At 44.7% G+C, this 12,152-nt stretch overlaps 1 protein-coding gene across 2 annotated transcripts in view; it reads right to left on the reverse strand.

Moving 5' to 3' along the window:
* The window catches only part of DDX31 (DEAD-box helicase 31), a 67,373-nt gene that overhangs the window by 31,176 nt on the left and 24,045 nt on the right, over positions 1 to 12,152 (reverse strand). For both annotated transcript variants that reach the window (XM_081847030.1, XM_081847029.1), the window contains exons 15-16: positions 10,497 to 10,547; positions 7,376 to 7,515 (exon numbers count right to left, since the gene is read on the reverse strand). In XM_081847030.1, coding sequence (XP_081703156.1) covers positions 7,376 to 7,515; positions 10,497 to 10,547 — 191 coding nt within the window. The remainder of the gene's footprint in view (positions 1 to 7,375; positions 7,516 to 10,496; positions 10,548 to 12,152) is intronic.

Consider the following 12,152-nt stretch of genomic DNA (forward strand, 5'->3'; position numbering starts at 1 on the left):
TAAAAACACATTACATAATGGGGGGGGGGGACAAATAGCTTACTCTCACACACAAACCAGACACATTTAAGAGGGCATAGATTGTTTCATCAGCCAAAGGATTGGGAGAAGAGGAATGTTTTTGCCTGGTGATGAAGGTTATTTAACGAAGGTGCCAGATGAGCTTCCCTGGGGAGAGACTTCCACAAATGGGGAGCCACCACAGAAAAGGCCTGTTATCATGTTGTCGCCCTCTGGGCCCCTCATGGGGGTTGGGCACAAGGAAAGGGCCTCAGATGATGATCACGGGGTCCAGGCCAGTTCATATGGGGAGAGGCAGTCCTTGAGGTATTGAGCTCCTGAGCTGTTTTAAGGCTTTATAGGTCAAAACCAGCACTTTGACTTGGGCTCAGAAACTAATTGGCAGCCATTACAGTCAGGTCAGGATTGGCATTATATGATCAAACCATCTTGCCCTGGTGTTCATGTGTCCACACACACACTCAATCCAAAATGCCCACGAGCCTGTAAGGCACACCAATATTGTCATCTCCCTATTGCAGATGGGAAGGACCAAGAGAGAAGTGTAGGGAAAGTAGCTACAGTTCTTCCTCATAAATGAGGCCAAAATGTTTACCTATGGTTTCTGAATATTTCCCTTTTTGTGAGGTAGGAGGGATGGAATGTCTTTGAAATGTGGCTATTGTTGTAGGGTTGCTAGCACTGAATCCCACAACTCCTGCTTTAAGTTCAGGCTAGCCACCAAGACATCCCCTCTCTTCCCTTCCTCCTTCCAGCAATCCTTCTGAGGACAGACCCTGCATCCATTTTACAGAGGGTTAAGAACCACCACTGATGGCAGCTTGGTCGGTTTGCTGCTCATCAATGACGGCAGGCGCACCTGCAGGCTTAAAAAAATTACTGATTCATAATACAGTGGTACCTTGGGTTACAGATGCTTCAGGTTACAGACTCCGCTAACTCAGAAATAGTACCTCGGGTTAAGAACTTTGCTTCAGGATGGGAACAGAAATCGTGCTCCGGCAGAGCAGCAGCAGCAGGAGGCCCCATTAGCTAAAGTGGTACCTCCAGTTAAGAACAGTTTCAGGTTAAGAACGGACCTCCAGAACGAATTAAGTTTTTAACCCGAGGTAGGTAGCTTTTTAATATTATGAGAGGCAAATGACATGTGAAAAACAAAATTGTTCACAATTCCATATAGTCAATAATCATTTAATTTTTTTTTTATTTACTCATTTCTTATCTCACCCTTCCTCCCTAAAGAGCCCAGAGCAGCAAACAAGAGACCAATCCATAAAACCCTCACCCAGTGTCGTGGGTATCAACTCAGTGCAACTGGGTTTTGTAGTTGTTATCTGAACCTTGGATTATCTTCCATTAACCTTTTCCATAAGACCATGACAGCATTTTGTACAATCCTGCCTCTCCCCCCCGCCCCCCAATTTCTCATACACACACACACACCTTTAAAATTTAGCTTCCTTTTGCATCCACATGGAATGAAACTGACATTTCAAAGGAGAAATAGACAAGGAAAGTGGAGGGGAAGTCAGCACTAAAGTGTAATTTTTCTTTTGCTGTGTGTGTGTGTGTGTGTGTGTGTGTGTGTGTGTGTTTGCTTATGTCTCTCTTGGTTCCTTCGATTGAGACTTGCAGTTGTTTGGGGGTTGCGGGGGAGATGGGTTGAAAAGGATTGCATTGTTGTAAGAACAGCACAGGGGCTTCCTCACCGACAGCTCATCAGACAATTGCTTTATTTCCTAACAGCTGCCTAACGAAGTTTATAAAAGAAAGCGGATCCCCGTGAAGGCATGAAGCGCCACACACACACACACGCGCGCACACACACACACAAACCAGCTTCAGCCCCTTTTTCTGTGACGTGCTCCCTGCTGAGTGAACGAAGTTCGCTTATATGCAAGGTTGCAAGCTGGCAGCATGCCAAGCGTGAGGAGAGAAATGGCAGGGGTACCAGGAGTAATTTTGGGAGAGGGGTGTTATCTTTATATCTCCAGGAAATCACTGTCAAGTGGGGAGGTGGGGGGAAGGCTTTGACATTTTCATTCACAAATGTGTCAGAGCAGTGGGGAAACACCACTTCTTCTTTTTTTAAAAAAGAAAAGGAAAGAAAAGCGCTCTGCCATTCATATCTTAATTTTATGACTTAATATAATCAAGAAGAACCAAAAGGGGTTATTGAGATCTAGCACAGTGGTGAGGAATGATGGATCTGGACCATGTTTCCTCAGAGGGCAGTCCTGCCAGGTTTGGTGGGCCTTACTTACCCATATTAGCCTGTGCCATGAATCACAAAGTTGTTGGTTTGTCTCTTGCCTCTGCTATGAACTCCTAAGAATATAAGGAGGGCCCTGCGAGATGAAACCCAATTGTCTGTTCAGTTCAGCACTGTCTTTCCACAATGGCAATCAGATGCCTCTGGGAAGCCCACAAGCAAGGGCATAAGGGCACTAGCCCTTTTCTCACTCCTGATTCCCAGGAACTGAGCTAGATGAATCAAAGGTATGGTTCAGTGTAATGCAGCTTCCCATGTTCCTATTTAATGCAGCCCTTTATAAGGACTATTGTGTGGGGAAGGGCTGCACCTCAGTGGTAGAGCACCTGCTTTGCATGCAGAAGGTCCCAGGTTCAATCCCCAACATCTCCAGGTGGGAGAAACACTCCTTGTCTGAACTCCTAAAGAGCTGCTGTCAGCTAGCACAGGTCCTCAACGCAGGGTTGTCCACACAGACAGAGTCTCTCTTCGTAATTTACTTTGCTGTACCGTCCATCCAACACCGCCAAGGGCATCGGTTGGAATCGTAGTTCTGTAAAAGCGATTCTTAGTACGGCAAGTGGGAGCTTTGTCAGGTATCTGGCTCAGGCATGCTCCATTTTGATAAGTGGGAACCATGGTGAGCTCTTGGTAGAAGCAATCATGGTTAGATCCCTTTCTGCATCGGACCTAAAGAGACAGTCTCTTAAGTGCCTTTTACTCATCTTCATGGTCACCTGAAGATCTTGTAATTGATATTGGGATAAGAGGCATTGGGTGCCACTGTCAGCTAGTGTAGACAAAAGTGAGCCAGAGGGAGGAGCAAGGGTCTGACTCAGTACAGTGGTACCTCAGGTTACATACGCTTCAGGTTACATTCGCTTCAGGTTACAGATTCCGCTAACGCAGAAATATTACCTCGGGTTAAGAACTTTGCTTCAGGATAAGAACAGAAATCGTGCAGCGGCGGCACAGCGGTAGCAGGAGGCCCCATTAGCTAAAATGGTGCTTCAAGTTAAAAACGGACCTCCAGAACAAATTAAGTTCTTAACCCGAGGTACCACTGTATAGCAGTTTCCTAGCTAACATTTCGTCCTGCAAGAACATTCTGCTGCTAGAAGCCAGTCTTGAACAAGATAAAGGGGAGGGGGGTTTCCCCGTGTGAAACTGCTGAATTACAGCTTATCAAGAAGTTCAGTTCCATCACCTGTGGCCTGAATCTGTTTTTAAATCCTGCTATAGGTATTCATTGGTTTACCAATGTCTGTATGTAAGCAATGATGCTGCTTTCTGAGCAATGACTGTATATAATTTTACCAAAAATGTACTAGAAAGAAAGAAAGAAAGAAAGAAAGAAAGAAAGAACTTATTCATGCAGCTCATAGTTAAACTATGGAATTACTCCTGCAGAAGGGAATGGTGGCCACCAACTTGGATGGCTTTAAAAAAGCATTGGGCAAATTCATAGAGAAGACCATTGACGGCTATTAACCAAGACAGCTATGCTCTGCCTCCGCAGCTGGAGGCAGCAATGCTTCTGAGTATCAGTTGCTGGAAACCACATGGAGAGAAAGTGTTCTTCTATCCAGGTCCTGCTTTCTGGTTTTCCACAGGCAACTTGTTAGCCCCTGCAAGAACAGGATGCTGGACTAGATGGGTCATTGGCCTGATCCAGCAGAGCTCATTCTATGTTCTTATGTACATTTAAGCTTTATCACAGTCTGTGGGTTGCATTACTCAGAGCAAACTCACTGAAGTTAGTCACGTCCATCAATTTCAGTGGGCCTACTCTGAGCAGAACGAGCACTTACGACAGTCTTGTGTTTCCTATATTGTATAATATATCCATATGATGACACTGCTAACATCTTCTCTCCCTCCACCCACGTCAATGTATCTGTCAATATAATAATAGTATTTCATGCATCCAATGAAGTGGGCTCTGGTCCACAAAAGTGGTACCTAAATTTGCTTTTTTCCTCTTCCCTCTCCATCACCTTTTCCTTTTGTGTTGCATCTTTTAGATTTTAAATCTTTGCAAGGGAATGGTCATGTTTTAGTTGATTATATGTAAATCGTGCTGGGACTCTTTTCACCTGAAGAGCAGGACACAAATGCTCTAAATAAATAAAAAGACTAACAAATTTATTACAGCATAAGCTTTCATGGACTTAGAGACCACCTTGTCAGACACATAAAGCAATTTGTTCGCGTTAGTTAGCTCTGAGCAAATTGCTATTTGCCATGAATATGCCCAAATCGTATTATTACTGTTGTCAGTTACATCAGTTCATTAAGCTTATTAGTTTAAAAAGAGACAAGAGGCAGGCGAAAAAAGAGACACGAGGCAGGCGACCAACCTTTCAGAAGGTGGCGGAACAGCTTTGCTTTCAAAGCACAATAGTTTATGTGCCAGACCAGCACATGGCCATTCTTCTGCCTCGTTTCCCACACTGAAATTGTCAAGATAAATTTCCACCAGGCTCCATTTATGAACGGAAAGGGCAATTAGATTTGATGCCACGTGTTGCCCTGGGCTTGGAACTGTCTATCCGGATCTGATCTGTAATCCATTAAGCCCACAGCCTGCTATCAGTCCCTTCTTACTTACACACAGGGATAATCCAGTTCCACATAGATAACTATCACACAGTAAGAAGCACCTACCTGTCCTAATTAGGCTCATAGATTCTGAAATGAGGACTTTATAAACACTCCACTAACCCAAGGTCCTGTCCCACAACAAAGGGGTCCTGACTCCTGTCCCCTTAAGATTTCCCCCCAGTCCTCCTGGGAGATACTGGGAGCTTTTTCTAACTGGGGTGGGGAATTTTTTTACAGCTCAAGGGCACATTCAATTCTGGGCAACTTCTCAGAGGCCTCATGCCTTCTCAGAGGCCTCAAACAGGGCTAGAGGCAAAAGTGGGAGGAACAACAAATGCAAAAATTCACCTTTGTACAACAGGCTAGCTCACACACTCTTGCTCACCCCTCTCTATTACTATTGCTGCCATTGATAGTAATGAAATCCCAGCATTATCTATAGAAATTGTGGAACACTTTAGAGCTACTGAACCACCTAATCCTTTACAGTATACAGCAAATTGATTATCCTAGGCCAGTTTATCGAGCCAAACAGCACCATCTATGAAGAAGACTGAAGTAGCAGCAGGCTTGGTGAGATCTCAAGACTTGCAGGAGTACAATAAATATTTAAGAAGAACCCCCCCCCCACCTCCAAACATACAGAGGGGGCAGGGAATTGTGGTGACTGACTCCTGGTGGGAAATGGTGGGGAACTGAGACCAAGTGGGGAGATGGAATGGATTATAGTGGTAGAGGACATGGCTGACTGGCTGGCACCCTGAACAGGAAATCACCGCACTGCAACTTTTTGTTGCAGGTTTCACTTATATGGGGAAAAAGTTACCGCATCAGCGAAGATGGGGCCTCCCATCAACAGAAAAGCTTTACACATACAAATCCAGAAGGCATAACCCAACAAGTCTCCTCCTCTACCACATGTTGTAACTACTGAGTACTCTTTTCACTTTTTACTCAATTATGAGGCCACCTCCTATTCTGTTTCTCTTCCTATTCTGCAGCCTCTCTCATACCTCCATATTCATCTTTGTCCCCATTTGCACGCTTCCCCTGCTGTCCTTTTCTGCATCTCCTCCTTTGCACTCCCCCGTTTTCATCTGCACCTTCTCCCCCTCCTCTTTGCCTCCTTTTACCCCTTGCAAACAGACCACCACCATTTCCACACCACCTCCTCCCTATTCTCCTACATCTGCAGATTTATGTTCCTACAAGTTTAAGATGAATAGCATCTTAAAAGCAAGCTCGTTCAGTTAGAGAAGGCTAAGTGATGGATGGTGTACATACATGAGTGTTTGCTTGTTAATAAAATACTTGCTGTAAATTACTACATTCTATTTGGAACTTCATCTTGAAGGCAACATTTGCTACCAGGAGTGAAGTGATATTTTAGCACTACTTTATCACTCACCCATGCAGCAGCTGAGGAAAGCAAGAGGGGGAGCTTTGAGTAAAGCAGGGACGGAAGGACAATGAGAAGGAAAAAGTTGCAGTACAGTGGTACTTCTGGATGCGAACGGGATCCGTTCCGGAGCCCCATTCACATCCTGAAGCGAATGCAACCTGCGTCTGCGCGTGTCGCCACTTCCGCGCATGATGTCATTTTGAGCATCTGTGCATGCGCGAGCGATGAAACCCGGAAGTAACAACCCGAAAACGCTCAACCTGAAGCTACTTCAACCCGAGGTATGACTGTTTAAAACAACGGCAGAGGTTTTAATAAGGCATGGATAGAAAAACACTGAGAGGAATAAAGTGGTGGTCTTAAGCAAGATTTCAGCCCAGCTAGAAGGGAACTGAGAACGGCTTTGTTGTGTGAGCTTTTTGGTGTTGGTTTCTGTGTTGTACCCATCTCCACTATATCTCCTTGTTAAAACATTAAAAAAATAATCAGTATTTCTTCCTCCCCAATCTATTCAAACCTCTCCTGTTGTTTTAAACCTTATCACTTCCATGCAATGGTCTCTATTAATGGGCTTTTAATAACAATAACAATTAATTATTATAAGTAATTGGTTGTGTCTAACTAAGTTCTACTCTGCATTGCCACACTGAAATTAATGGGCCCACATTAGTCATGTCCACTAATTTCAGTGGGTCTACTGTGAGTAGGACTAGCACTGGTTTCATCATTATCATCATCATATTATCATCATCATCATTTCTCCCGTATCAGTCTCTACAGCCACAGCAGGCGCTGCAACCTTCCATTTGCTTGCCTTTACCCCCAAAGGCACACTCCTCCATTGTCTCCCGAGACACAAAGATGTCAACCAACTGAGAATTTCATTAATTCTTTTTTTGTAATGAATTTTTTTTAAAAAAAATCTCTTTGAGAATCATACTTCGGCTGTCATTAAAAACATCCTGCTAAAAAGAAGGTAGCAACTACCATCCATTTGTAATGAGACACAGCAGTGCAGATACCTTATTATTGGTTTAGCTAGGAAGTTTGGTTGGAGAGGAGAGGAGTGCGGGGGGGGGGGGGAGTTTGTGACTCACTTAATCTTGCAAGAAGCCAAGAAGTTGACATATTCCGCCTCTGAAGGTGCAAGGATGAGCAGGCTGTTCCCGTGACTGCCAATCCGAGCTGTCCTCCCAACACGGTGGACGTATTCGGCAAGCGAAGCTGGAGGATTATACTTTAAAAAAGAAAAAGAAAAAGAAAAAATAATGTGTGTGAGAGAGAGAGGAAGTTTGGAGAGTGGAGGGGAAGAGAAGGAATTAGCAGATTGCATGGGTGGTTAATTATCAGAGAGAGTGCTGTGTCTGAGGTCATTTAGAAAAATAAATCCCAGGTCATATCAGCTTCCGTTTCCAAGGAAAGAAATGGCTTATCAGAACCCATCATCCTCATATCCCCGCAACCATCATTCACAGCTACAGTGGTAACAAGGGTTTTTTTGACATATGAATATGACACATTGGCCAAGCTGTCTTCTCACCAATTTTTTTAAAAAACAAAATTTGTTTCTATGCGGGGAGGTGGGGGCATCAGTGACCTATTTGCTTCCTTTCTTAATATGCATCAGCTGCTTGCCATAGGCGCAAGACAAATAAACCCAGAGAGCGCACTTGAGTTGGTTCCCCTTAAAATTATATTGGCTTAAGTATACAGTAATTGGCTTGCTTAAAGCTTTCCGAGACCTGCTACTCAGCAGAGAGATGCATTTACATAGGCTTAGCTTTACAGTGTCATGGCATTTGATGGCTGATTCACACATTACACTGCTACCGTATATGTACTGTACACTGAGTGCATGCTTCAAAAATGTTAAAAAATGACAAACGGGGGGGGGGGGAGAGCTGCATTCCATACACTTGCAGGACTGCTTCACACATGCAAGGTCAATTCCTTAGGATGGACTACAACACGGGGCAATCACTCAGATGTGCGGATCGGGTTTCGCAGACCAACTGATCGGGTTGCCCCCCCCCGCCCCTAAATCATTTCAAAACATGCATCTTTTTTTTGCAACAGGTTCCAGTTTATGCTTTTAATCAGCAAGCAAAGGAATCAAGGGCAGAGAACTCAAATGACACCTGAAGGTGAGTGTCATATTGCAGCAGCACTATATTTATTAAATTAATTTCTGAACTGACTTCTTTTGGGGGGGTGGGAACTGTATGTATCTGAGTGCCAGAGAATCTGCTCTGCACACAGAAACTTCCAAGTTCAATCCTTGCAATCTCTTAGCAGGGCTGGGAGATATTCCAGTCTGAGGGGAGGAGATAGCCATCTTCAAATATCTAACGGGCAGTCACATGGAAGATGGAGGCTTGTTTTCTCCTGCTCTGGAGGCTAGAACCTGAACAAATAGATTCAAGTTTCAAGAAAGGACATTCCGACTAAACACCAGGAAGAACTTTCTGACAGTAAGAGCTGTTCCACAGTGGAATGGACTCCCTTGGAAGGTGGTGGACTCTCCTTCACTTGAGGTTTTCAAGCAGAGGTTGGACAGCCATCTGCCATGGATGCTTTAGCTGAGATTCCTGCATGGGAATCTAGACGACCTGCAGGGTCCCTTCCAACTCAATGATTTTATAATTGAATGAAAACCTGGAAAGCTGCTGCTGGTCAGTACAGGCAACACTGCACTAGATAGATCAAGGGTCTCACTCCATATAAGGCAGCTTCCTATGTTCCTGGAAAGCACCGCACAGACTCCGTGGCAGGGAATCTGCTTTGCATGCAGAAGGTCCCAGGTTCAATCCCCAACGGCATCTCCAGCTAGAGCTGGGAGAGACCTCTTGCTTGAAACTCTGAAGTGTTGCTGCCAGTCAGTGTAAACAGTACTTAGCTAGACCAAGGGCCTGAGTTAGAATAAGGCAGATTCCCATGTTCCTATCTAGTACAGTCATACCTCGGGTTGAAGTAGCTTCGGAATAAGTATTTTCGGGCTGCATGCTGCAGCGACCCAGAAGTAACAGAGCACGTTACTTCCAGGTTTCGCCACTCGCGCTTGCGGTCAAAGTGACGTCACGCGAGTGTGCAAAAGCAGGTTGCGTTCGCTTCTGGATGAGAATGGGGCTCCGGAACGGATCCCGTTCGCATCCAGAGGTACCACTGTATGAGCTTACTCTGCCGTTTCCTCATCAGAAACCTAAAGACCGATCAGCGACAGCCCCGTTGCATCATTTTTCCCTGTGCCCTCTGGCATGCCTTCGACAGGCTGCAGGGCCACCCGAGACACACAGAGAGTAATCTAATTGCTTCCCACAGGTCTCTCCTCGGGCTTATCTGGATGACCGAGCCAAGCCTTCTGGACAAGCAACAACTTCCCCAGGGTCTCCAACACACTGTCATCTAATATTGGGGGGGAGGGGTTTCAACCTGCAAGCCAATCCTGCACCTGAAAAGAGGCATGACCATTCGGGAAGGAGGCAGCATTTATTTTATTTATTAAATTTCTAAACCACCCTCTCTTATTTACAGGCCAGTTGAACACCTGCTGTTAGGACTGGCGAAAGCATTTATATTTAGAGGAGTATGTTGGTGAGATGTGCATGCTCATACATGGGGGCAAGTGTGTGCTTGTATGCCAGAGGTAGGGAAGCTGAATGTAGCCTCCCAGGCCTCTCTGCCCTTGGACACTCCTCAGACTACACCCCTCACTTGCCCTGATTTGAGCTGTTTTGCCTGGCTGGGATATGTCCTTGCTCTGATGCGTAGCATAGGAAACTGCCTTACACTGAGTCAGAGCATTCGGTCCACCTAGCTGGTGACTGGCAGCACATCTACAGGATTTCAGGATTTCATTCCCGCCCCCCGCCCCCCAATACGCTGCCTTGGGAAGGATGTGTAGCTCAATCACAGAGCACTTGCTTTGCATGCAGAAAGTCCTAGGCTCAATTTTCCAGTTTCTTCTGTTAAGAACCAGCCTGCACAGCAAATGACCTTTGGGAAAGAATTATGCCAGAGGCTGATTCTGGTTTTTAGATCTTGAGAGGTCTAGCTAAAAACCTAAGTAGAATCAACAAGCCTGATGCCTGCCCACTGCCCACTCCTGATGCACAACCTAGAGCTCTGCACCAGGTTTCCGTGATGTTGAAGACTGATCCCTCCACCCATCAATCAAACAACACACACATGCACAGGGAAAAAAAGGAAAGAAAAACTTACCTGTACAATCCAGGTAACCTGTGGCAGGTCTAATCCACGAGCAGCAACATCCTTTGAAAAGGAAGTATGATGAGCTCAGTTTTTATAAAGGTTTACGTTCTCTACATTTATTATGGTTTATCCTGTCATTCATCCAAGGTGTTCAGGAGCAAATTACAATCAATCAACGGTGGAGATGTTACACTAAATTGGGGTTTGACACTCTATGGGAAATTGGGGCGGGGGTGCAGAGAAAGGGGAGAGCCTTAACCTCCAAAAAGCTATTGCAACAAAGAAGGAAACAATTCTAAACTCAAATAAGAACATCCTCTATAGACCCACAAAATGGAAGAGCTAAACAAAAATGCTAGCAAGGGCCCGTGAACAACAATTCCCAATAAGTTGGATAATTAAATCAAATAAATATATGCATGACCATATGTTCATAAGTTGTTATATAAAAAGATATTTCAACCCAATGCACTATGAAGAATGCATATCCACAGCCCTTTAAATAACCCTTCAGGAAAAATACGAAAAAAGTGCAATATTAAGAATGAGTCCTATGCTCATTAACTCCCTTCTCCACCTACATGCTTGATTTCAACAAATGACACACTACATCTGAACCGGCAGCTAGGGTTTGCATTTTGTTTCTGAACACTAACTTATATATAATGATTTTATTGCATTAGCCATGCGGCCATAGCATAATATACATAGAAATAACAACATAAAATGGGGGTGGGGAGATAAAAGTGTATGTCGTCCTGGGCGAATACTTTGAGAGAATGGGGATAACAAAGGTAACGGGGGATTTAAAACATCGAGTGACAGAGAATACAAAAAACAGCTTCGATTGTGCGGCGTATCGACTACATCTGTGGTATTGAAGAAGGAGTTGGTGCCGCTTTCCTCTTCATCACACTAAGCAGGAAATTAGCTGTCATCTCGGTAATCCAACAATCAGAATCCTGCAGAAGAAGGGAGACTATCCAAGGCTGCATTGGGAGATGAAGCTTGTTCACGAGAGGAGTTAGAAACCGAGATCTTTCATCTGTCCAGTTGGGACAGAAGAGCATTACATGTTCCATAGTCTCCAGAGTCGTGTCATTGCAGGAGCATGTTCTATTTGCGATGGGAACTCTGGAGTAACGACCCGACAGAACTGCTGTAGGAAAACAGTTGAGACGGGCACAGGTAAAGGCCCTTCGTTTAGCCTACGAAGGAATTGTAAAGCAGTACAGAGGGATCCCTTCAGGGGGTGGAATAGCTAGGGCTAAGCCTGAACACGGCCCTCTTGCATGGGAAGCTGGAACACTAACTTAAAGCAGATTTTGAAAGGCAAAGTGCAAACCATTGTTTACTAGGAATTAACTCTCTTGAAGCCAAGCAGGAAAGGGGAAGTGCGTGCAACAAAGGAATTGTTGCCAGAGTAACAAAAGTTTACACCTGAACCAAGCCAGAGGTGTGAGTCCTAACCTGTATCTGTCCCTTTGATCTCTGTGCTGAAGCCAAAGTTGTATGAGTTACATTGCACCCTCTTCCACTTTCTCTTGGACCTCTAGCTGTGAAGTCTACCTGGATACACCTTCTTGAGGGGCAAACTGGCTCATTTGTTTCTCCTGATTAGTTAGCTAGCACCAGAGACTTCCTATCAAAAAATGGACTTACTTT

This window comes from Podarcis erhardii (genome assembly GCF_964252035.2).
Source record: "Podarcis erhardii genome assembly, chromosome: Z".
Taxonomy (NCBI): Eukaryota; Metazoa; Chordata; class Lepidosauria; order Squamata; family Lacertidae; genus Podarcis; species Podarcis erhardii.